Source organism: Camellia sinensis, chromosome 9 (genome assembly GCF_055761805.1).
Source record: "Camellia sinensis isolate YWXY chromosome 9, ASM5576180v1, whole genome shotgun sequence".
In the NCBI taxonomy this organism is placed as follows: domain Eukaryota; kingdom Viridiplantae; phylum Streptophyta; class Magnoliopsida; order Ericales; family Theaceae; genus Camellia; species Camellia sinensis.
Genome location: NC_138969.1, coordinates 184718570 through 184740351, shown reverse-complemented (window position 1 = coordinate 184740351; position 21782 = coordinate 184718570). Strand labels below are relative to the sequence as shown.

The 21782-nt window shown below is 34.5% G+C and overlaps 1 protein-coding gene and 3 long non-coding RNA genes across 4 annotated transcripts; 1 reads left to right on the top strand and 3 right to left on the bottom strand.

The window, feature by feature from the left end:
* Positions 1 to 6899: 6899 nt before the first annotated feature.
* On the bottom strand, positions 6900 to 7619 carry LOC145800064 (uncharacterized). Its single transcript, XR_014341388.1, has 2 exons — positions 7195 to 7619; positions 6900 to 7151 (listed from the first exon to the last, which is right to left on the bottom strand). It is a non-coding gene; the product is annotated as an uncharacterized LOC145800064 (long non-coding RNA).
* Positions 7620 to 10249: 2630 nt separating this feature from the next.
* Positions 10250 to 11201, bottom strand: LOC145798886 (uncharacterized). Its single transcript, XR_014340712.1, has 2 exons — positions 10464 to 11201; positions 10250 to 10420 (listed from the first exon to the last, which is right to left on the bottom strand). It is a non-coding gene; the product is annotated as an uncharacterized LOC145798886 (long non-coding RNA).
* A 2393-nt stretch (positions 11202 to 13594) lies between these two features.
* LOC145798887 (uncharacterized) lies at positions 13595 to 14233 on the bottom strand. The gene is made up of 2 exons (XR_014340713.1): positions 13809 to 14233; positions 13595 to 13765 (listed from the first exon to the last, which is right to left on the bottom strand). It is a non-coding gene; the product is annotated as an uncharacterized LOC145798887 (long non-coding RNA).
* Positions 14234 to 17530: 3297 nt separating this feature from the next.
* LOC114267680 (pectinesterase) lies at positions 17531 to 20520 on the top strand. Its single transcript, XM_028208724.2, has 3 exons — positions 17531 to 18294; positions 19052 to 19403; positions 19633 to 20520. The coding sequence occupies exons 1-3, from the start codon at positions 17659 to 17661 to the stop codon at positions 20322 to 20324; spliced, it is 1680 nt and encodes a 559-aa protein (XP_028064525.2). The 5' UTR covers positions 17531 to 17658; the 3' UTR covers positions 20325 to 20520.
* Positions 20521 to 21782: the final 1262 nt, after the last annotated feature.

Here is a 21782-nt window from a genome sequence, read left to right as displayed (position 1 = left end):
GTGGGTTTTCTAAGAAATTTTTTCCAAATTTTCCCAATCCATATTAAAGCCAACTTTTCACGATCCATTATTTTTAAAAATTTATGCCCCAGTGTTTAATATAACTTTTGTTCATAGTTTGAGACACAAATAAATTATTAAAAATAATTAATTAAAAAAAATGTACTTTTAACTTTTATTTTCAGCTTTAGAAGAGTTGCATGAACCAAGTCCGTCAATTGAAAATGATATAATTAATTTTTTGTTTTTCATCTTAGGTCTCAAATTCAAATCAACTTGAGCTACCTCTCGCGATATCGCGGCTTAACGGGGAGTTTCCACGGTGGGTCACTACCAGGGACCGGAAGCTTTTGGAGACATCGCCGAAGGATATCAACGCTGACGTATTGGTGGCACAGGATGGGAGTGGGAACTATGGGACTGTGAACGAAGCTGTGTCCTCTGGACCAGACAATGACAACACTCGTTATATCATCTATGTCAAGCAAGGAATTTATAATGAAAGCGTTGTGATTGGGAGTAATAAGAAGAATGTAATGTTTGTTGGTGATGGCATGGATTTAAACATTATCACTGGTAACTTGAATGTGATTGATGGATCTACAACCTTCAATTCTGCAGCTGTTGGTAATCATCTTACTCTTTAGTCTCTTGTGATTTTCCTACACCAATCTTACTCATTCTATTTGGTTTTGAATTTTGAAATATAATTCTTTATTCTTCTCATTTTTTTGTGTGTAATTTATTTATTTATTTTAATATTTTAATTATTATCTTTTAATGTTTAGACACTTACCTGAAAAGTAAAATATTTGTAAAAAATCTTTTTAAAAATTCACCAAATACTAAAAACATAAAATAAAAAGATTCAATAATTGTTGTACTTTATTTTTGTATTTATTATTATTTGAAAAAATATTTTTTTTTAATCTTTTAGTTGGATTTAGATTAGCTTCATCTAAAAATAAAATACTAACAGGAAAAAAAGAAAGAATGAATGGACCTTGTTTTGTATGTGGCTAATGCCTTTTATGCAAATGTCGATGATGCATGTTTTCAATACCTCAATGAACTGGGCCTTACGTCGGCCTGGTGCAAGGCCCATAAATTGTTTTCTAAGGAAGCAGAGCTTCAACTAAAATAACACTTGTACATATTCAACCCAATGTAGCTGCTGTTGGTGATGGATTCATAGCCCAAGACATCTGCATACTGAAGGCTTGTGAATGAGGCTTTTTCATTTTCTTTTGTTAACTTGCCCTTTATCTTCTTGACTACAATATGGTTCTCCATTCTAGGAGACACTCTAGTATTGTGGGTTACCTAGGAATAATTTGTATGATCAATTTAATAGCCTGCTATTGTTACATGGTGGCTATAAAATCAGCACAATCCTATCTTGAGTTGAAGGGTTATTTTGTAGGGCTAGTATAATTGTATGGTTATTTTGATGTGTCAAGCAACTCGAACAGTTTAGATATTCAAAATTAAATCATATAAAATTATAAATTTTTTAGGATCATATCACATGAGAAAAAGCCTTACAAGAATGCCATAAAATTATTTACACCTTCATCCTCAAAATCTTCAAAATCCATGTTGTTGATGTTAATTATCTCATTAAACCAACTAGTTGACTCTAATGCCTAAAAAATTCTAAATGAATGTTATACAAAAATTTACCCCAAACTTTTCCTTCCTTTATTCACAAGGGGACACTTATTTATTTGTACAAGTGGAAGGTGAAAAAACATAACCATTGAAAAAATTAGTTGTTGAAAAAATATGGCCGACAGTTGTTTTTAAGAAAAAAAAAAAGTAAAAAAAAAAAATTAATTGAAAGGGAGATGATTGAAATTGAGAATTTGTTGGGAAGTACACATTGAAAAAATGGCTGACTAAATTTATTTTCAAAAAAATTGAGATTTTGAGTAATATTGCTGGGGGTGGCTTTAAACCACATAAAATACTATTCGCTGTGTTTGATTTCAATTTTTTGAATTTATTTTTTTAGAAATTGAATTTTTTGGTTTTTTATTTTTATTTTTTAGTAAATATTTTTAACATTTTAAGAAATTTTTTTTTTTTTTTTTTTTTTACTTTTTTAGATGCACATTACTTAGATGTATCTAAAAAGTAAAATATTTTAAAAAATTAATAAATACACAAGACTATGAAAAATGTACTAAATTTTTGTATTATATTTTTTAGTATTTAGTAAATTTTTTAAAGATTTTTTTCACAAATATTATACTTTTTAAGTATATTTATGTTAGACATATCTAAAAATTATAAAAATTGCTTAAAATATTAAAAAAATCAATAAAAAAAAACACGAAAACAAAAAATTTAAATTTTCTAGAAAGTGAATCTTGAGTTAAGAAATAAATCAAGCTGATTGATTCAAAAATTATAAACATAATTACTAATGATGTGGAGGTAATATTTCTGTAATTAAATATTATTTTAGTAAGTATTTTATCTTAAAATGACAAGTCTAAGTACAATCACATCATTTTGTATATAAAATTTATATATACAATATTTTATATATATATATATATATATATATATATATATGTATTTATTTTATATTTTTTTTTATATATCATTACTTTTTGTCTTGGACAAATCACCTCCCCCATTTGCTCCTGCCATACAACGTGCTACAATTTGTATAAACTATCTGAAAACCTCAATTTCATAGTATTTAAAGACTAGATCTGGCTTTTGAACACTGCATCATCACAAGTTGGTCAAAAACAATATGGAATTCTTGTTTTATATTCTTAAGTATGTCGGCCTTATATACATTAATTACTATATTTAGCATTAGTTTATTAGCTAATCTCAAGATGGTTTCAAATCTTTTCTTTATTTATATAACCAAAATTTGCAAATTGTTGTCAACATGCACATGCTTATATGCTTTGTTGTCGGAGAGGTCCTTTTCCTTTTAATTATAATCAAAATATTTTTAATTGTGAGTCTAATTACAAAAACATTACTCTCACCTCATTCTCAATAAATTTTATAAGAAAACAATATATATGTCATATGAACATTCAAAATTATGTGACAAAATTTAGACCGGGTGAGTTGTGTGTTTTATATAATAAAATATATATTATGTGAACCAACTAGAAGAATTAAAAAAGTGGTATGATGGACTATATATTGAGATCTAGTGAATACTTCAAAACTTTGGAAGAAAAAAAAAATGATTTGTTATATTCATTTGATTTTTTTCCTCATGAAATAATAAATATTGTTTTTGAATTAATTACATTTTTTTTCTTATTTGGTTCCTCTAGTTTTAGTCTGAACAATTTAGCCCTTACACTTTTTAAGTCTATTTTCAATTTGGTCATTCTGTCCAAATTTCAATTAATTTTTTCCTATGTGTATATCTTAAGAGGCTGACAAATATCTTAAAATTATTTTAACATCTAACTTGAACGGAAGAACTAAACTGAAATTAGAATTAAAATATAGGAACCAAACTACTTATTAACTTGAAACAATAAATACTAAAGTTAACTTAGGTCCTGTACACCAAAATTTCTGATTTAGCCCCTGCAAACATATATATATATATATATATATATATACATATATTTGGACAAACTATGTCAGTAGTTCTTGTATTTTTATTCTTGTGTCATTTTAGTTCCTGTTATTTCAATTCATTTAATTTTGACGCTTAATTTATGAATTTGTCTCAATTTAGTCAAATTGATTGCAATTGTTAGCATTTTTTTTAATGAAATGGCATATGTCATGCTTTAGGGACAAAGTTATAAACTTGCTCAATGAGTTAACCTCGACTCATTTTGTGATCATTTTTCGTCAAAAATACTAATGATGTTATCAATTTAATCAAATTGACATAATATCTAAAATTAAGAATCAAAATTAAACTGATTAAAAATATAAGAATCAAAATAATATAAATAATAAAATGTAAAGACTATCAATATAATTTGGTCATGTATTTTAAAAGAGAGTGCATTGTCACTGAGCCCACACAACGACTAGTTAATACATAGTTTATATATAGGTCAATTTCGGTGAGTAGTACTGATAATTTTTTATATATATAATAATTATCCTTCTCTAGTGTAAATCAGGTTAGTGTTTATCCATTGCATGTACAAAAAATAAGCTCTTGTTTGGTGAGTCTCGAGATAGTCATTATAAAAACAAAAGCATGAACTCCAACTTGAGTCTGCAAGTGGGTGACGGTGGATGATTACCCCTAGGCTTTGTACAGTCCTTTTTCATGTTGTTAAATGAATAAATGTTTCAAAAATCTTGGAAGGGAATCTAAATATAATTCATATTTCTCTATTTTTTATTATCTATTTTAACAGGAATTATATTGTCATATTAGGTAGAAATTTGAACATAATAATTGGTTTAGTGATCGATGTAACAGCTATGATCATTTGACTGTAATTTAATTTATTAACTCATTAGAAATTTGAGTCGACCACTTTTCTTTGAGAATGTCACATTCCTGGAAGAATGTATTAACAATTTAAGATTAAAAAATAATAACAAAACTCATAATATATAAAATTTTATTATTTTCTCATAAAAAATTCATAATGAAACCAAACTTATGAATAACATTTATACATGAATTGTATTTATTAGTTATCATCATTATGATACTATTTTAATTATTTTTCTATTCATATTAGTTATCATCATTATGATTCTATTTTAATACATCTCGTTTCAAATATCAAAATTGTGATACTATGAGCTGCATGTCACTACATAGATGAGAATTTGTTAATATATATATATATATATATATATATATATATATATATATATCACTTAAATTTTCCTTTACCTACTTTACATTAGATGGAATAACAATCACATGTAAGTCAAATTAAAATAATAGGCATTTATTTGACTATGGTAGAGAGTACTCTTAGGCCTGTTTGATTGGGGGATATGAAGATTAGGATTGAATATTATATCCGGTGGGGTTCATATATCACATGTTTGCAATTTTTTTTTTGAAAGGGATATAATATCCGGTGGGATTGTATATCCCCAAAAGTGGAGGATATACAATACCACCCCCCATTATATCATATCCCCTTGGTTGGAATATAATGTAAAAAGTCCAATTTCCCCTTTTGTCTATCTAACATAATATAATTTAATATATTTTTTTGAATTTAATATAATATAAATATTATTGAATTTAATATAATATAATATAATATAATATAATATTATTTAATTGAATTTAATTTAATATAATATAATATTATTGAATTTAATTTAATTTAATATAATATTATTGAATTTAATTTAATATAACATAATATTATTTAATTTAATATAATATAATATAATATAATATAATATAATATAATTATTGAATTTAATTTAATATAAATATTATTGAATTTAATTTAATTTAATATAATATTATTTAATTTAATACAAATTTTGAATTAATATAATATAATATTATTTAATTTAATTTAATTTAATTTAATATTATTGAATTTAATTTATATAAATTTTGAATTTAATATAATATAATATTATTTAATTTAATTTAATTTAATATAATATTATGACGGCAATCTTGGAAATTACTTGTTATATCCCATAATATATTTTGTAAAACAAACATGCATAACATATATCCAATCTTATATATCAAGTCAACAAACATGACTTGGGGGATATACTATCCAATACCTATATCATATTCATTATATATCCTGACTAAATCTCACATCATATTATATCTTTCATTTTATATCCATTGAAACAAACGGGGCCTTAGGACTTATTTGTTTAGGTGGATTAAAATATATGATTAAAATTATTAATTTATGAAATTTATATTTTATTATTTGATTATAAATTTTATTATTGAGATTATATTCCAATAAACATTTTATCTAACAAAATTAATAAAATTTTTAATTATACAACTAATAAAGTAAAACATGTGTATAATTAACATTATATATTTTCATATTTATTACAAAATAAAAATGAATAAATATATATATATCTTACTAATCCATCTTGGCAACCAAATCTAAACAAATCTTATAAATTATTAATTGTCTCACTATTAATCGTAATCAAACAAGTCGTTATTAGTTAGACTAATGCTATATGCACTAATTAATGTACTAAATAGTATATCAATTGATGATGTGACATAATTTAAGATGTGTTTGGTATTTGTAATTTGTATAATGAGTGAGGTCAATAATAATGTCATAACTTATATTGATACACTAGTAAGTATATTAATTGGTACATGTAATATCACTCAGTTAGTTAAGCCCTCCTTGCAAAACATGGTTGTCTCAATTACAAGAATAAATTAAGAGTTATATTAGGAATCCCAAATATTTTATTAAATATTCTATCAAAACTCTCACATTGGTGTAGAATCTACACACATGTAAATTTGTATAAGTCCTACCTCTATATAAAAAATTTGATAAAATATTTAATAAAATATTTAAAATATATAGCATCTCTCATCAATTAATTAAAGTGGTGGTTGTTGGCCTCAACATATGAGAATCGTTATTTAACCTTTTTAATTAAATTGTGAAAAATATTTTTTCTCGACGACAAAAGAGTTATTGAATGACAAAAGTGGCATTAAATATATTTAAAATTTGATATAACACGTGATGCTAACTTATAACATTCATATAATTAACATTTTCCCTTCGAGAGTATAAAGGATCATTTCATATTTCATATGGAAATAATCTCACACTTCACACTGTTAATATAATTGTTAAATTGTTAATTGAATCTTTAGCTTTAGTATAATTATTAATTGTATAGGTTTATGCTTTCCTTTTTGCTTTCGGTGATAGTGGAGCACTTTGGTATCCAATGTAACCATTCTTCTCTCTATAAAGAGAGAGTTCATTCCTCTTTGAATGTATCACATACAATATAGAAATACAATCAATCTTGTAATACATCAATCAATAATATACATCAATTTATTTTACATGGTATCAGAGCTATAGGTTAGCTCTTGGTGATCTTCACCTTCCGGCGGGCGGCAACCTTGCCTTCACCGCCCGCCGGACCCCAACCATGCTTATTGAAACCTCCATCAACTCCATTACCTTCTGGTCCATCATCTCCAACAGCAGGTTCTGCAAGTTCAACCAACCTCCATGGCTCTTCTAGCTCGAAACTCACATCGAATGGCCCTAGTCGCATCACAGAGATCAGCAACGATCCACCCAACTCTCCCATCACTGGCTCCGCCATCGCCGTCGCCGTCGCAACTCCTCTCTTTATAAATCCACCCATCTCAACCTCCGCATAAACTAAGAAACACCATGAGGTTCAACTACCTTGTACAAGCATTCCTATATACTTTGCTCTCTTCATCTTCTTTGACAGCCACACAAATCTATGAATCAACACCACCACAGTCCTTGACATTGAAGGTCATGAGCTCCAATCCAGCACAAAGTACTACACATTTCCAGTGGAAAGCCCTAACAGAGGTGGTGGACTCACACTTGCTTCCAAAGATGGTACATGCCCTTACTACGTCATGCAAGAAAGCTTTGAGTCCTCTAATGGCCTCCCACTTAGGTTCTTGACAATTGACAACAACAAAACAAAGTCCATAACTTTGTCTACTGATGTGAATATCGCACTCTTCGCGGCAACAACTTGATCTAAGCCTTTTCTGTACAATTTCAACTCTCATCAGTCTCTCAGCCATCTACAGATCCACATCCGCAACGTCCTCCCCCGCCACGAGCAAGGCGGCCTCTTCGCCGCCGAGGGCTACGCACGCGCCTCCGGCCTCCCCAGCGTCTGCATCGCCACCTCCGGCCCCGCCGCTACCCACCTAGTCAGCGGCCTCACCGACGCCATGCTCGCCAGCGTCCCCGTCGTGGCTCTCACTGGTCATGCTCGGCACTGATGCTTCCCTTACCTTTCCTTTATTTTACTATATCTATATGCCAATGTTTATTATTTTCTCTTCCCCCACGCTCCCACTTTGTCAACTTTTGCCCAACCCCATCCTCTTTTTCTTTTTCTTCTGCCGCCACTGAGTCACTCTTCTCCTTTTGCCCAAGAAAGTTTTAAAAACAAAACCAAACCCAAAAAAAAAAAAAAAAAAACAAAAAAAAAACAAAAAAAAAAAAGTGGGAGAGCAACATACCCGAGCATCATCATTAGATACATCTCTCTCTCTCTCTCTCTCTCTTTTTTTTACTTTTCAACCCATGTGCATTTTTTTTTTTTTTATTATTCTATTTTTTTGACAATCCATAGGGTCCCAAGTCTCTCTCTTCTTTTTCCAACATAATCATCTCTCCCGGAGCATCATACGCACAAACCCATTCTTCTTTCTAGCTTCTCTCCCCTTCACTCCACTTTCTCACATGGATTTTGTCCCCTCTTTTCGTTTCTTTTTATTTTACTATTTTCTCCCAATTTAAAAATCCATAAAAACAAAAAAAAAAAAAAGAGGAAGAAGAAGAACTGCACACCAAACTCATTTTATTCATGTCGGGGCTCACCCCGTTCACCATTTTTACATCAAAAAAAAAAAAACAACAACCAACACACAAACAAAACAACCACACCCACAGTGGGATTTTTTTTTTTTTTATCTCTACTCTGCCGCCGGTCTCTTCTTCTTGCCTCCGTCCTGAGCGGGCCTTGACAGTGTTGCCTCCGTGTTTTCCACGCCGCCGAGCACGTTCACTCCCCCATACTCCTCCACTGCAGCATATGGAGGACCTCCAAATCGGAACATCACGGTGGCCTTCCGCTTCAGCTCCTTGTTTTCTGCCCTTAGCACGCTTATCTCTGCTCGCGCATCCTTATACATGCGTTGGAGCAGAGCCAGCTGGGAGTTTAATTGCTGCACCTCATTTGTCCTACTCTGCAGCCGGTGCGACAAGTTTGTGACCGCCGTCATGGACTCCACACATGCCTTCAAAGTATACTGATTGGCCTCCACATCCGTCTGCACCGCCATTTTTTGCTCCACAGACCGCATCGGAAAGTTCAGCGGAGCAAACCCAGCGGTGTTTGGTTGAGGTTCACTGGCCACCGCACCAGTTCTCTCTCCTGTGGACTCGTTGAGGTCGGGAAAGAGGGTAAGCAGCCCGCGGGAAGACGAAGCCATTTTCTGGGCAACAGAGTATTACAGACTATCTCTCGCAACAGAGTGTTCCAGACTCTCTCTCTCAGCACAACGAAGAGTTTTTCAGAGAAATTCGCAGGTTTTTTGTCTCAGCCTCTGCCTCAGCCTCAGGTTCAGTCTTGGTTATATAGCCGAGGCAGCCACGCGCATCGCGCGCCTCTTGACGCCGATAACCTGGCACGCCTTTTCATGGCACGCCTTTTGATGACTCGGGCACGCCTTTTGATGACACGCCTTTTGAGGGTGCGGGCACACCTTTTGAGGGCACGACTTTTGAGGGCTCGATATCTACATCCATGTCTACCTTTTGGGCAGCCTATATACACACTCATACAGTGTCTTCTCCACCGGTCAGCATTATCAATCCCTTTTCAACCTCAAATAGGTTTCTATCTTCACACCTATTTGAGTTTGAGGGGGGGTTATACACAGTATCATGTTCAAGCCACCTCATGGCGCACTCCCTAAGTCGCCCCCTTGGTGCACCACCACAACTTCTTCTACATCGGTCCGACATGACCCCGTAAACTGTCTTCTACAACGGTCCGACATGACCCCATAAACTGTCCCGACATTGATTCCGGTCAGCTTCTACATCGGTCCGACATGACCCCATAAACTGTCTTCTCCAACGGTCCGACATGACCCCATAAACTGTCTTCTACATCGGTCTGACACGACCACACAGTGTCTGCTACAACGGTCCGACATGACCCCGTAAACTGTCTGCTACAACGGTCCGACACGACCATACAGTGTCTCCTATCCCATTTTTAATTGTCAGCTTATTTTTCTGTTTTGTTACTCTCTCCAAACTCAAGTTGGCTAGTACCTATCCTCCTTGAGTTTGAGGGGGGCTGTTAATATAATTGTTAAATTGTTAATTGAATCTTTAGCTTTAGTATAATTATTAATTGTATAGGTTTATGCTTTCCTTTTTGCTTTCGGTGATAGTGGAGCACTTTGGTATCCAATGTAACCATTCTTCTCTCTATAAAGAGAGAGTTCATTCCTCTTTGAATGTATCACATACAATATAGAAATACAATCAATCTTGTAATACATCAATCAATAATATACATCAATTTATTTTACATGGTATCAGAGCTATAGGTTAGCTCTTGGTGATCTTCACCTTCCGGCGGGCGGCAACCTTGCCTTCACCGCCCGCCGGACCCCAACCATGCTTATTGAAACCTCCATCAACTCCATTACCTTCTGGTCCATCATCTCCAACGGCAGGTTCTGCAAGTTCAACCAACCTCCATGGCTCTTCTAGCTCGAAACTCACATCGAATGGCCCTAGTCGCATCACAGAGATCAGCAACGATCCACCCAACTCTCCCATCACTGGCTCCGCCATCGCCGTCGCCGTCGCAACTCCTCTCTTTATAAATCCACCCATCTCAACCTCCGCATAAACTAAGAAACACCATGAGGTTCAACTACCTTGTACAAGCATTCCTATATACTTTGCTCTCTTCATCTTCTTTGACAGCCACACAAATCTATGAATCAACACCACCACAGTCCTTGACATTGAAGGTCATGAGCTCCAATCCAGCACAAAGTACTACACATTTCCAGTGGAAAGCCCTAACAGAGGTGGTGGACTCACACTTGCTTCCAAAGATGGTACATGCCCTTACTACGTCATGCAAGAAAGCTTTGAGTCCTCTAATGGCCTCCCACTTAGGTTCTTGACAATTGACAACAACAAAACAAAGTCCATAACTTTGTCTACTGATGTGAATATCGCATTCTTCGCGGCAACAACTTGATCTAAGCCTTTTCTGTACAATTTCAACTCTCATCAGTCTCTCAGCCATCTACAGATCCACATCCGCAACGTCCTCCCCCGCCACGAGCAAGGCGGCCTCTTCGCCGCCGAGGGCTACGCACGCGCCTCCGGCCTCCCCAGCGTCTGCATCGCCACCTCCGGCCCCGCCGCTACCCACCTAGTCAGCGGCCTCACCGACGCCATGCTCGCCAGCGTCCCCGTCGTGGCTCTCACTGGTCATGCTCGGCACTGATGCTTCCCTTACCTTTCCTTTATTTTACTATATCTATATGCCTATGTTTATTATTTTCTCTTCCCCCACGCTCCCACTTTGTCAACTTTTGCCCAACCCCATCCTCTTTTTCTTTTTCTTCTGCCGCCACTGAGTCACTCTTCTCCTTTTGCCCAAGAAAGTTTTAAAAACAAAACCAAACCCAAAAAAAAAAAAAAAAAAACAAAAAAAAAAAAAAAAAAAAAAAACACAACAAAAAAAAAAAAGTGGGAGAGCAACATACCCGAGCATCATCATTAGATACATCTCTCTCTCTCTCTCTCTCTCTCTCTCTCTCTCTTTTTTACTTTTCAACCCATGTGCATTTTTTTTTTTTTTTATTATTCTATTTTTTTGACAATCCATAGGGTCCCAAGTCTCTCTCTTCTTTTTCCAACATAATCATCTCTCCCGGAGCATCATACGCACAAACCCATTCTTCTTTCTAGCTTCTCTCCCCTTCACTCCACTTTCTCACATGGATTTTGTCCCCTCTTTTCGTTTCTTTTTATTTTACTATTTTCTCCCAATTTAAAAATCCATAAAAACAAAAAAAAAAAAAAAAAAAAAAAAGAGGAAGAAGAAGAACTGCACACCAAACTCATTTTATTCATGTCGGGGCTCACCCCGTTCACCATTTTTACATCAAAAAAAAAAAAACAAACAAAAAAACAAAAAAAAAAAAAAAAAAAAAAACAACAACCAACACACAAACAAAACAACCACACCCACAGTGGGATTTTTTTTTTTTTTATCTCTACTCTGCCGCCGGTCTCTTCTTCTTGCCTCCGTCCTGAGCGGGCCTTGACAGTGTTGCCTCCGTGTTTTCCACGCCGCCGAGCACGTTCACTCCCCCATACTCCTCCACTGCAGCATATGGAGGACCTCCAAATCGGAACATCACGGTGGCCTTCCGCTTCAGCTCCTTGTTTTCTGCCCTTAGCACGCTTATCTCTGCTCGCGCATCCTTATACAAGCGTTGGAGCAGAGCCAGCTGGGAGTTTAATTGCTGCACCTCATTTGTCCTACTCTGCAGCCGGTGCGACAAGTTTGTGACCGCCGTCATGGACTCCACACATGCCTTCAAAGTATACTGATTGGCCTCCACATCCGTCTGCACCGCCATTTTTTGCTCCCCAGACCGCATCGGAAAGTTCAGCGGAGCAAACCCAGCGGTGTTTGGTTGAGGTTCACTGGCCACCGCACCAGTTCTCTCTCCTGTGGACTCGTTGAGGTCGGGAAAGAGGGTAAGCAGCCCGCGGGAAGACGAAGCCATTTTCTGGGCAACAGAGTATTACAGACTATCTCTCGCAACAGAGTGTTCCAGACTCTCTCTCTCAGCACAACGAAGAGTTTTTCAGAGAAATTCGCAGGTTTTTTGTCTCAGCCTCTGCCTCAGCCTCAGGTTCAGTCTTGGTTATATAGCCGAGGCAGCCACGCGCATCGCGCGCCTCTTGACGCCGACAACCTGGCACGCCTTTTCATGACACGCCTTTTGATGACTCGGGCACGCCTTTTGATGACACGCCTTTTGAGGGTGCGGGCACACCTTTTGAGGGCACGACTTTTGAGGGCTCGATATCTACATCCATGTCTACCTTTTGGGCAGCCTATATACACACTCATACAGTGTCTTCTCCACCGGTCAGCATTATCAATCCCTTTTCAACCTCAAATAGGTTTCTATCTTCACACCTATTTGAGTTTGAGGGGGGGTTATACACAGTATCATGTTCAAGCCACCTCATGGCGCACTCCCTAAGTCGCCCCCTTGGTGCACCACCACAACTTCTTCTACATCGGTCCGACATGACCCCGTAAACTGTCTTCTACAACGGTCCGACATGACCCCATAAACTGTCCCGACATTGATTCCGGTCAGCTTCTACATCGGTCCGACATGACCCCATAAACTGTCTTCTCCAACGGTCCGACATGACCCCATAAACTGTCTTCTACATCGGTCTGACACGACCACACAGTGTCTGCTACAACGGTCCGACATGACCCCGTAAACTGTCTGCTACAACGGTCCGACACGACCATACAGTGTCTCATATCCCATTTTTAATTGTCAGCTTATTTTTCTGTTTTGTTACTCTCTCCAAACTCAAGTTGGCTAGTACCTATCCTCCTTGAGTTTGAGGGGGGCTGTTAATATAATTGTTAAATTGTTAATTGAATCTTTAGCTTTAGTATAATTATTAATTGTATAGGTTTATGCTTTCCTTTTTGCTTTCGGTGATAGTGGAGCACTTTGGTATCCAATGTAACCATTCTTCTCTCTATAAAGAGAGAGTTCATTCCTCTTTGAATGTATCACATACAATATAGAAATACAATCAATCTTGTAATACATCAATCAATAATATACATCAATTTATTTTACATGGTATCAGAGCTATAGGTTAGCTCTTGGTGATCTTCACCTTCCGGCGGGCGGCAACCTTGCCTTCACCGCCCGCCGGACCCCAACCATGCTTATTGAAACCTCCATCAACTCCATTACCTTCTGGTCCATCATCTCCAACGGCAGGTTCTGCAAGTTCAACCAACCTCCATGGCTCTTCTAGCTCGAAACTCACATCGAATGGCCCTAGTCGCATCACAGAGATCAGCAACGATCCACCCAACTCTCCCATCACTGGCTCCGCCATCGCCGTCGCCGTCGCAACTCCTCTCTTTATAAATCCACCCATCTCAACCTCCGCATAAACTAAGAAACACCATGAGGTTCAACTACCTTGTACAAGCATTCCTATATACTTTGCTCTCTTCATCTTCTTTGACAGCCACACAAATCTATGAATCAACACCACCACAGTCCTTGACATTGAAGGTCATGAGCTCCAATCCAGCACAAAGTACTACACATTTCCAGTGGAAAGCCCTAACAGAGGTGGTGGACTCACACTTGCTTCCAAAGATGGTACATGCCCTTACTACGTCATGCAAGAAAGCTTTGAGTCCTCTAATGGCCTCCCACTTAGGTTCTTGACAATTGACAACAACAAAACAAAGTCCATAACTTTGTCTACTGATGTGAATATCGCATTCTTCGCGGCAACAACTTGATCTAAGCCTTTTCTGTACAATTTCAACTCTCATCAGTCTCTCAGCCATCTACAGATCCACATCCGCAACGTCCTCCCCCGCCACGAGCAAGGCGGCCTCTTCGCCGCCGAGGGCTACGCACGCGCCTCCGGCCTCCCCAGCGTCTGCATCGCCACCTCCGGCCCCGCCGCTACCCACCTAGTCAGCGGCCTCACCGACGCCATGCTCGCCAGCGTCCCCGTCGTGGCTCTCACTGGTCATGCTCGGCACTGATGCTTCCCTTACCTTTCCTTTATTTTACTATATCTATATGCCTATGTTTATTATTTTCTCTTCCCCCACGCTCCCACTTTGTCAACTTTTGCCCAACCCCATCCTCTTTTTCTTTTTCTTCTGCCGCCACTGAGTCACTCTTCTCCTTTTGCCCAAGAAAGTTTTAAAAACAAAACCAAACCCAAAAAAAAAAAAAAAAAAAACAAAAAAAAAAAAAAAAAAAAAGAAAAGTGGGAGAGCAACATACCCGAGCATCATCATTAGATACATCTCTCTCTCTCTCTCTTTTTTACTTTTCAACCCATGTGCATTTTTTTTTTTTATTATTCTATTTTTTTGACAATCCATAGGGTCCCAAGTCTCTCTCTTCTTTTTCCAACATAATCATCTCTCCCGGAGCATCATACGCACAAACCCATTCTTCTTTCTAGCTTCTCTCCCCTTCACTCCACTTTCTCACATGGATTTTGTCCCCTCTTTTCGTTTCTTTTTATTTTACTATTTTCTCCCAATTTAAAAATCCAAAAAAAAAAAAAAAAAAAAAAAAAAAAAAGAAGGAAGAAGAAGAACTGCACACCAAACTCATTTTTATATATTTATAAAATACTTTTGCACATTTTTCTAACAATAAACAATATGTGGGAAGCATTTGTTAGCATTTGTCATTATTAATTCCCTTACTATTACAACATAATCAAACAAGCATTTATTAGTTAAACCCTGGCAAAACATGGTTCTCTTATACAACAATAAAATTACTTAAATTATTAATTGAAACATATTTCTAATATCATTAAAAATAGTTAATTGACTTGATAATTTATTAATAAAATAAATGATTTGTTATGAAATTAGAAATCTCAGAAGATGAAATATAATTTTTAAAATTACAAGAAATAATTCGTATTTTAATTAAATCTTAAATAATATATTTATAATTTATCCATAAATTTAAGTGGTGGTTGGCCTCAACACGTGGGAATCATTATTTCACCCTTTCGATTAAATTGTGAAAACTATATATTTTTTCTCAAATGGATATTAAACGACAAGACAAAAGTGTCATTAAAAAATATGTTTAAAATTTGATATAACACGTGATGCTGTATTAGAATTTTTACTACCGAAAAGCTGCCAATCAAAAAATAATAAAAAAAAGACCTAAATATATATATATATATATATATGAAGTAGATCTAGAATGAATCTTATCTACAAGTTTCATATTTTAAGAATTTTTCTAGATATATTTTTGGGTGATTCTTGCTTAGGATTAATTTGGTTCATGCCATTTTAGATTGAAAAAATCAACTTTTTGTTTTGTTTTTTTTGTTTTGGTTTTGTTTGTTTTTCTATTTTTGTTAAATTACAAAATTTGATCCTTTTTTTAGTTCCTCGAAAGTTTATTTATTTTCATCTCATTAGAATAATTCAAATTAGGTTGATTATTATTATTTAAATTTATTTATAGGTTCTCGATGACTAGAGACCCCAAGAAGGAGATCAAATTTGAATCAAATTTAAAGGGTAAGTTATACCCTTCATTCTTGAGTTTTAAAATATATATATATATATATATAATAAAAAATTTTAAGTTTGCCATAATTATATTAATATTTTTTTAAATAAATTTAAAGGATCAACTTAATTAGTATAGATTGCGGGCAGACATGGGAATAAACAAAGTAAAATACACAATTTAATGTAAAACAGTAAAATATTAATTTTCATTTATATAATTAACGAATTACGAATGAAAAATATGATTAAGTGTTGTGAAATTTAAAATTAATGATGCAAAATGTGATTAACAATGTTGTGCAAATTAAAACATTTAAAAAACCCAATATAATTATACCAAAGTTGTGATGGCTCAATACGTTTTCTTAAAACCTGAAGAGAGGTTAGTTTAATTTTTCCTAAAATAAAAATAAGGATAAATTATAAATGCACCCTTTGTGATTTGTTTAAAATATGAATTCTCCGCATAACTTGAAAAATTACAAATATTTCATTGTCAGAATATTTTATTTAACAAAATGAACAAAAAAAAAATGAGTTCTCCTATACAATAATAAAATTACCTGAATTATTAATTGAAATAAATTATGACATAAGTAGAAACTGTTAATTAACTTGATGATTTATTAATATAATCTATATTATATGGATTTGAGTACGAGTGTCAGGTATGGGTGCTTATCTAAAGGACGGACTCATCAAATCTCAAATTTAAAGTTATGCGGATTTGGCAAAAAACTGATGTATTTTTATATTTTTAATCAATTATGTGAGATAAATGGTATTATATGTAACATATAGTGTCAAAAATGTGTTTTATAGCAATTACACAACAAATGAGCATCTCCAACCCACTAAGTATATCGTGCTTATTAGTCAAAATGCCTAGTATAACTCATTTTTTTCAACTCCAATGCACTATGCATATGATTAAATATTTTAGCTCAATTTACATTCACCAGCTATATGTAGCTAGCCTTCAAGGTTAGGCAAAATGTATTTAATCATTAGGATCATTTTTCTCCATCTTCGTTGTTGATGTAGAATTTTATAAAATTAATAATATTTAGATGAATAGCTAAAATAAAGAGTATAATTGGAGTAGAAACATGAAAAAATTGATAGGCAAAATAAAATATATATTTTATAGTAATGTTTACATAGGTAAAATGCCTATTACCGTTGTAGATGCTCTAAGATAGTGGTAAATACAAATTTATAAGAAGTGTCCAATGAAAAGTATCAAACACATATCTCACATCCTTGTTCGAGTGTCGGATATCCGATACGAGTATTTAATTTGTTTTAAATAATCGATATAACATAGAATAAAATGAGCCATCTGTTATGAAATTAAAAATTTCAAGGGCAAGATGTAAATTTTAAAATTATAGAGGACAAGTATATTTCTAATTTCTACTTTACCGTAAAATAAACTAAAATTTTCGTAGACTAAAATAACTTGAACCAAACGGGTCCTTAGTGTTCATCAGCTTATTTAAGGACACCATCACAAGAGAAACTCATCAGAGCAAAACACACTTCACTAACATCATGGCAACCTTTGCTAACCAACCATTGCTAGACTCTCCCAAGAGAAAACTCTCTCTCTGCAAATCTCTCTCTTTGGTTCTCTCTCTAGTTGCTATCATAACCCCAATCTCCATACTCACCATCAACCTCTTCAATCAAACCTCTTCTTCTTCTAATTCTCTCTCTCTCTCAGCCACCCTTTGTGATCGGGCTCTTGATGGGGCCTCATGCTCCGCCATGGTATCAGAAGTTGCTCCCCCTGAAATTTTGATGCAAATGAAGGGCCCTGATTTGTTGCAGGCCTTCTTGAAGAAATCCGCTTCGGGCATACGAAAGACTATCGAGACAGCGAGCGGTATCAGCCGTCGGATCAACGACATGAGAGAGCAAGGGGCTCTAGCAGATTGCCTGGAGTTGATGGAGCTGTCAATGGATCGAGTGATGGACTCTGTGATGGCAATTGAGAAAAGGACAGCCGAGTCACATTCGGATGCCCATTCATGGCTCAGTAGTGTTCTCACCAACCATGTTACTTGCCTAGACGGGTTAACCGGGTCGGTCCGGTCCATGATGGAGCCCGAGCTCGAAGATATGGTGGCAAGAGCTAGAGCTTCTCTAGCCATGGTGGTTGCAGTGTCACCACTGGAAGACGATCAGGTATAACTTGTCTCTCATTAATCCAATTGCATATTATTTAGATGATGGCACCGGTAAATGATATTACTGTTATATTTGTTATTTACCCTCCATACACACTCATATGCTTTACAAAAAAATTTAATGGACAGTCCCTTTCTATCCTATGAAAATACTTGTCATCCCATAGGCCATAAATGTTTGGAATTGTATTTTAATCCTTTTTTTTTTAATAAAAAAACATTAGATGTTTTTCATGACAATTTTATTCTTATTTTGGACAACATATTTTATGTTTTTCTTAATGTTTCAAAATTTTAAAATTTTTTAACGTTTAAAATATACATCCACTTTCTTTTTATAAAATTTATAATTTTGAAAACTACTCAATGAAATATATCAAATATGATTTTAATTGAATATAAAATTATGTAAAATAAAAAAAATGAAAAATTCGTTGTTTTTTTTTTTCAATTTTTTTTTTTAAAGTGTGAAATATTTTTACTTCCAAAATTTTACGCTTTGATAAATGGTCATGACACTCCTCTCTTTATATATATATATATATACACATATAGTGTGTGTAGATTTTGTTAGTAAATGTGAAAACTGTAAATGCAATGTTATAGCACAAGAGACATTAATTATGTTTAAAAAAATTCATTAAAAAATTTAATTAATAATTTTGCATCCCAAAAAGTTTTAAAAATATATGTTTTAAATAAAACTTAATTTGTAAGAAAGTATAAAGGGTCTCACTTAATTTTTCTTTTTTAAGGCCTCAAATAAGTTTGAGCCGCTGCGGTTGATCGGTGAGTTTCCACGGTGGGTGACTGCTAGAGATCGGAAGCTTTTGGAGGCAATGGCAGGAACTCCGAATGCCAACGTGGTGGTGGCGAAGGACGGGAGTGGGAACTATAAGACTGTGAGTGAAGCTGTGGCCTCGGCACCAAACAATGGCAACACTCGTTATGTTATCTATGTCAAGAAGGGAACCTATAAAGAAAACGTTGTGATTGGGAGTAGTAAGAAGCTTATTATGCTTACTGGTGATGGAATGGATTTGACCATCATCACTGGTAGCTTGAATGTTGTTGATGGAGCTACAACCTTCAATTCTGCAACTGTTGGTACTAATCATCTTACTCTTTATATTTCAATCTGCTATATAGTTTTCCAACAATGATCTTACTGTGTTTCTTATTAGTAGAAGATATGTCAAAAAAATACATAATTTAACTATTCGAGTTAAAACTAAAGAACAAATGTGATTAAAAACAAAAACACTAAAACAACTTAATTCTCTTTTAATTTTAAATATAACCCATTTGATTAACACAATTTTCATTACCACTGTAGCTGCTGTTGGTGATGGATTCATGGCCCAAGACATATGGTTCCAAAACACGGCCGGCCCGGCGAAGCACCAAGCAGTTGCGTTACGTGTTGGAGGCGATCAATCAGTCATAAATCGTTGTCGCATTGATGCCTATCAGGACACTCTTTACACCTACACTAACAGGCAATTCTACAGAGATAGCTATATTACTGGCACAGTGGATTTCATCTTCGGCAACGCAGCAGTTGTTTTCCAAAATTGCAAAATTGTGGGCCGAAAGCCCATGAGTGGACAGTTCAACACAATAACGGCCCAAGGTCGAACTGACCCAAACCAAAACACTGGGACTTCAATCCAAAGCTGCAATGTGATAGCCAGCTCGGACCTTGAGCCCGTTAAAGGCACTATAAAATCATATTTGGGTCGTCCATGGAAGGCTTACGCGAGGACTGTTTTCATGGAATCATACATTGGGGACTATATTGACCCTACAGGTTGGTCAGTGTGGAGTGGTGATTTTGCTTTGAGCACGTTGTATTATGGTGAGTACATGAATAACGGTCCTGGTGCGGGTACCAGTAAGCGTGTCACATGGGCTGGATATCATGTAATTACTAGTGCGACTGAAGCAACGAAGTTTACAGTGGCTCAGTTGATACAAGGAGGATCATGGTTAAAGTCCACTGGAGTAACCTATACTGAAGGCTTGTGAACGTGGTGTTTCTATTTTCTTTTGTCTACTTGTACTTTGCTCTCTTCACTCTTATGGTTTTTAATTGAAGAGACACTCTAGTATTGCATGTTACCTTGGCATAATTTGTATGATCAATTTACCAGCTTGTTTTTGTGCAATCCAATCTTGAATGGAGTTGCTATTTTCCAGGGCAAGCTTTACAGCTTGTTGCCAACCCCAAGTAGTAACTGCATCAATATTGTTATACTCTCTCCGTTCCATTTTGTTGGTGTGCTATTTCATTTTGAGATGTTCCAAAATAATAGCCTCATTTGAAATGTTGAAGTAAAAAATATTTGATTTTCTAAAATTACCCTTTTTGAGTAATTATAAACATATTAAAATTTTGAAAAGATAGGATTATTATTGAAAAAATATTTTGAAATTTAAATTTAATTGTAATGATTAGATGTCGTATGTCAAACACCACAATAAGTTTATGACAAAATTAAATCACGTAAAAGTGTAAAGAATGTAAATGTTAGATTTGTCATGAGATCTTTTATCCTTATGTCTAGACACACTCTAGTTACTATATTTTGGCACATAGTTTGATCTAAATTATACATTAATTCTTATTATTTCAATTTAAATAATTTGGTCCCTACACTTTAAGTACAGTTTTAATTTGGTCTTTCCGTCTAAATTTCTATTAATTTTGTTTATATGTTCACTTTAGAAAATTGACAAGTATTCTAAAATTGTTAATTTTAACCTCCGATTCAGGCATAAAGACCAAATTAAAAATGAACTTAAAGTGTAAGGATTAAATTATTTAATTTGAAATTATATGAACTAAAATAAAATTTAAATCAAATTATAAAAATAAAAAACATAATTACACAGTTATATCTTGAGATTTCCACCCCATGCATGGTGCGGGATTATAGAATTAACTTCTTACTTCTATATTCCACAGTCTAAAAGTTTTACTATGTTGCAAATCTAATCGTCTACAGATGTATTTCTTTTATGCATCATGATATTACAAAAGTTGAATATCTAGATTAGCAGGGAACATACAGAAAAATGACACACGATGTATGAATCTTCAAAGTTTGTAATGTCAGTACTCGAAAAATTTAATGCTTTCAAAAAATGAAAAAAGAGTAAAATGCTACCTCTTGTACTTTATAATGTTGTCCCTTTCTTAAAATTTAAAAACATAATGAATGCAATTTTATATTTTTATAAATGAAGTCCATTTTATTTATTTATTTATTTTGAATCTTTCAATATAAAACTCTAATTTTTTTCTTATACTTAAATGACAATATTTTGAATTTAGCATGCGCGCGCGCACACACAGAAAAAGTCTATGTGAGTACATTGAGGACCACATTGACCCTGCAGGTTGGGCAAAGTGTGAGGGTGATTTGAATTTGAACACATTGTATTATGGTGAGTACATGAACTATGGTTTGGGCATCGCTTTGC

Excerpts from the sequence above, each read along its gene's own strand:
- LOC114267680 (XM_028208724.2), top strand. The coding sequence starts at position 17,659 with ATGGCAACCTTTGCTAACCAACCATTGCTAGACTCTCCCAAGAGAAAA. Across the intron at positions 18,295-19,051 it reads CACCACTGGAAGACGATCAG|GCCTCAAATAAGTTTGAGCC; the intron begins GTATAACTTGTC and ends TTCTTTTTTAAG. Across the intron at positions 19,404-19,632 it reads CTTCAATTCTGCAACTGTTG|CTGCTGTTGGTGATGGATTC; the intron begins GTACTAATCATC and ends TTACCACTGTAG.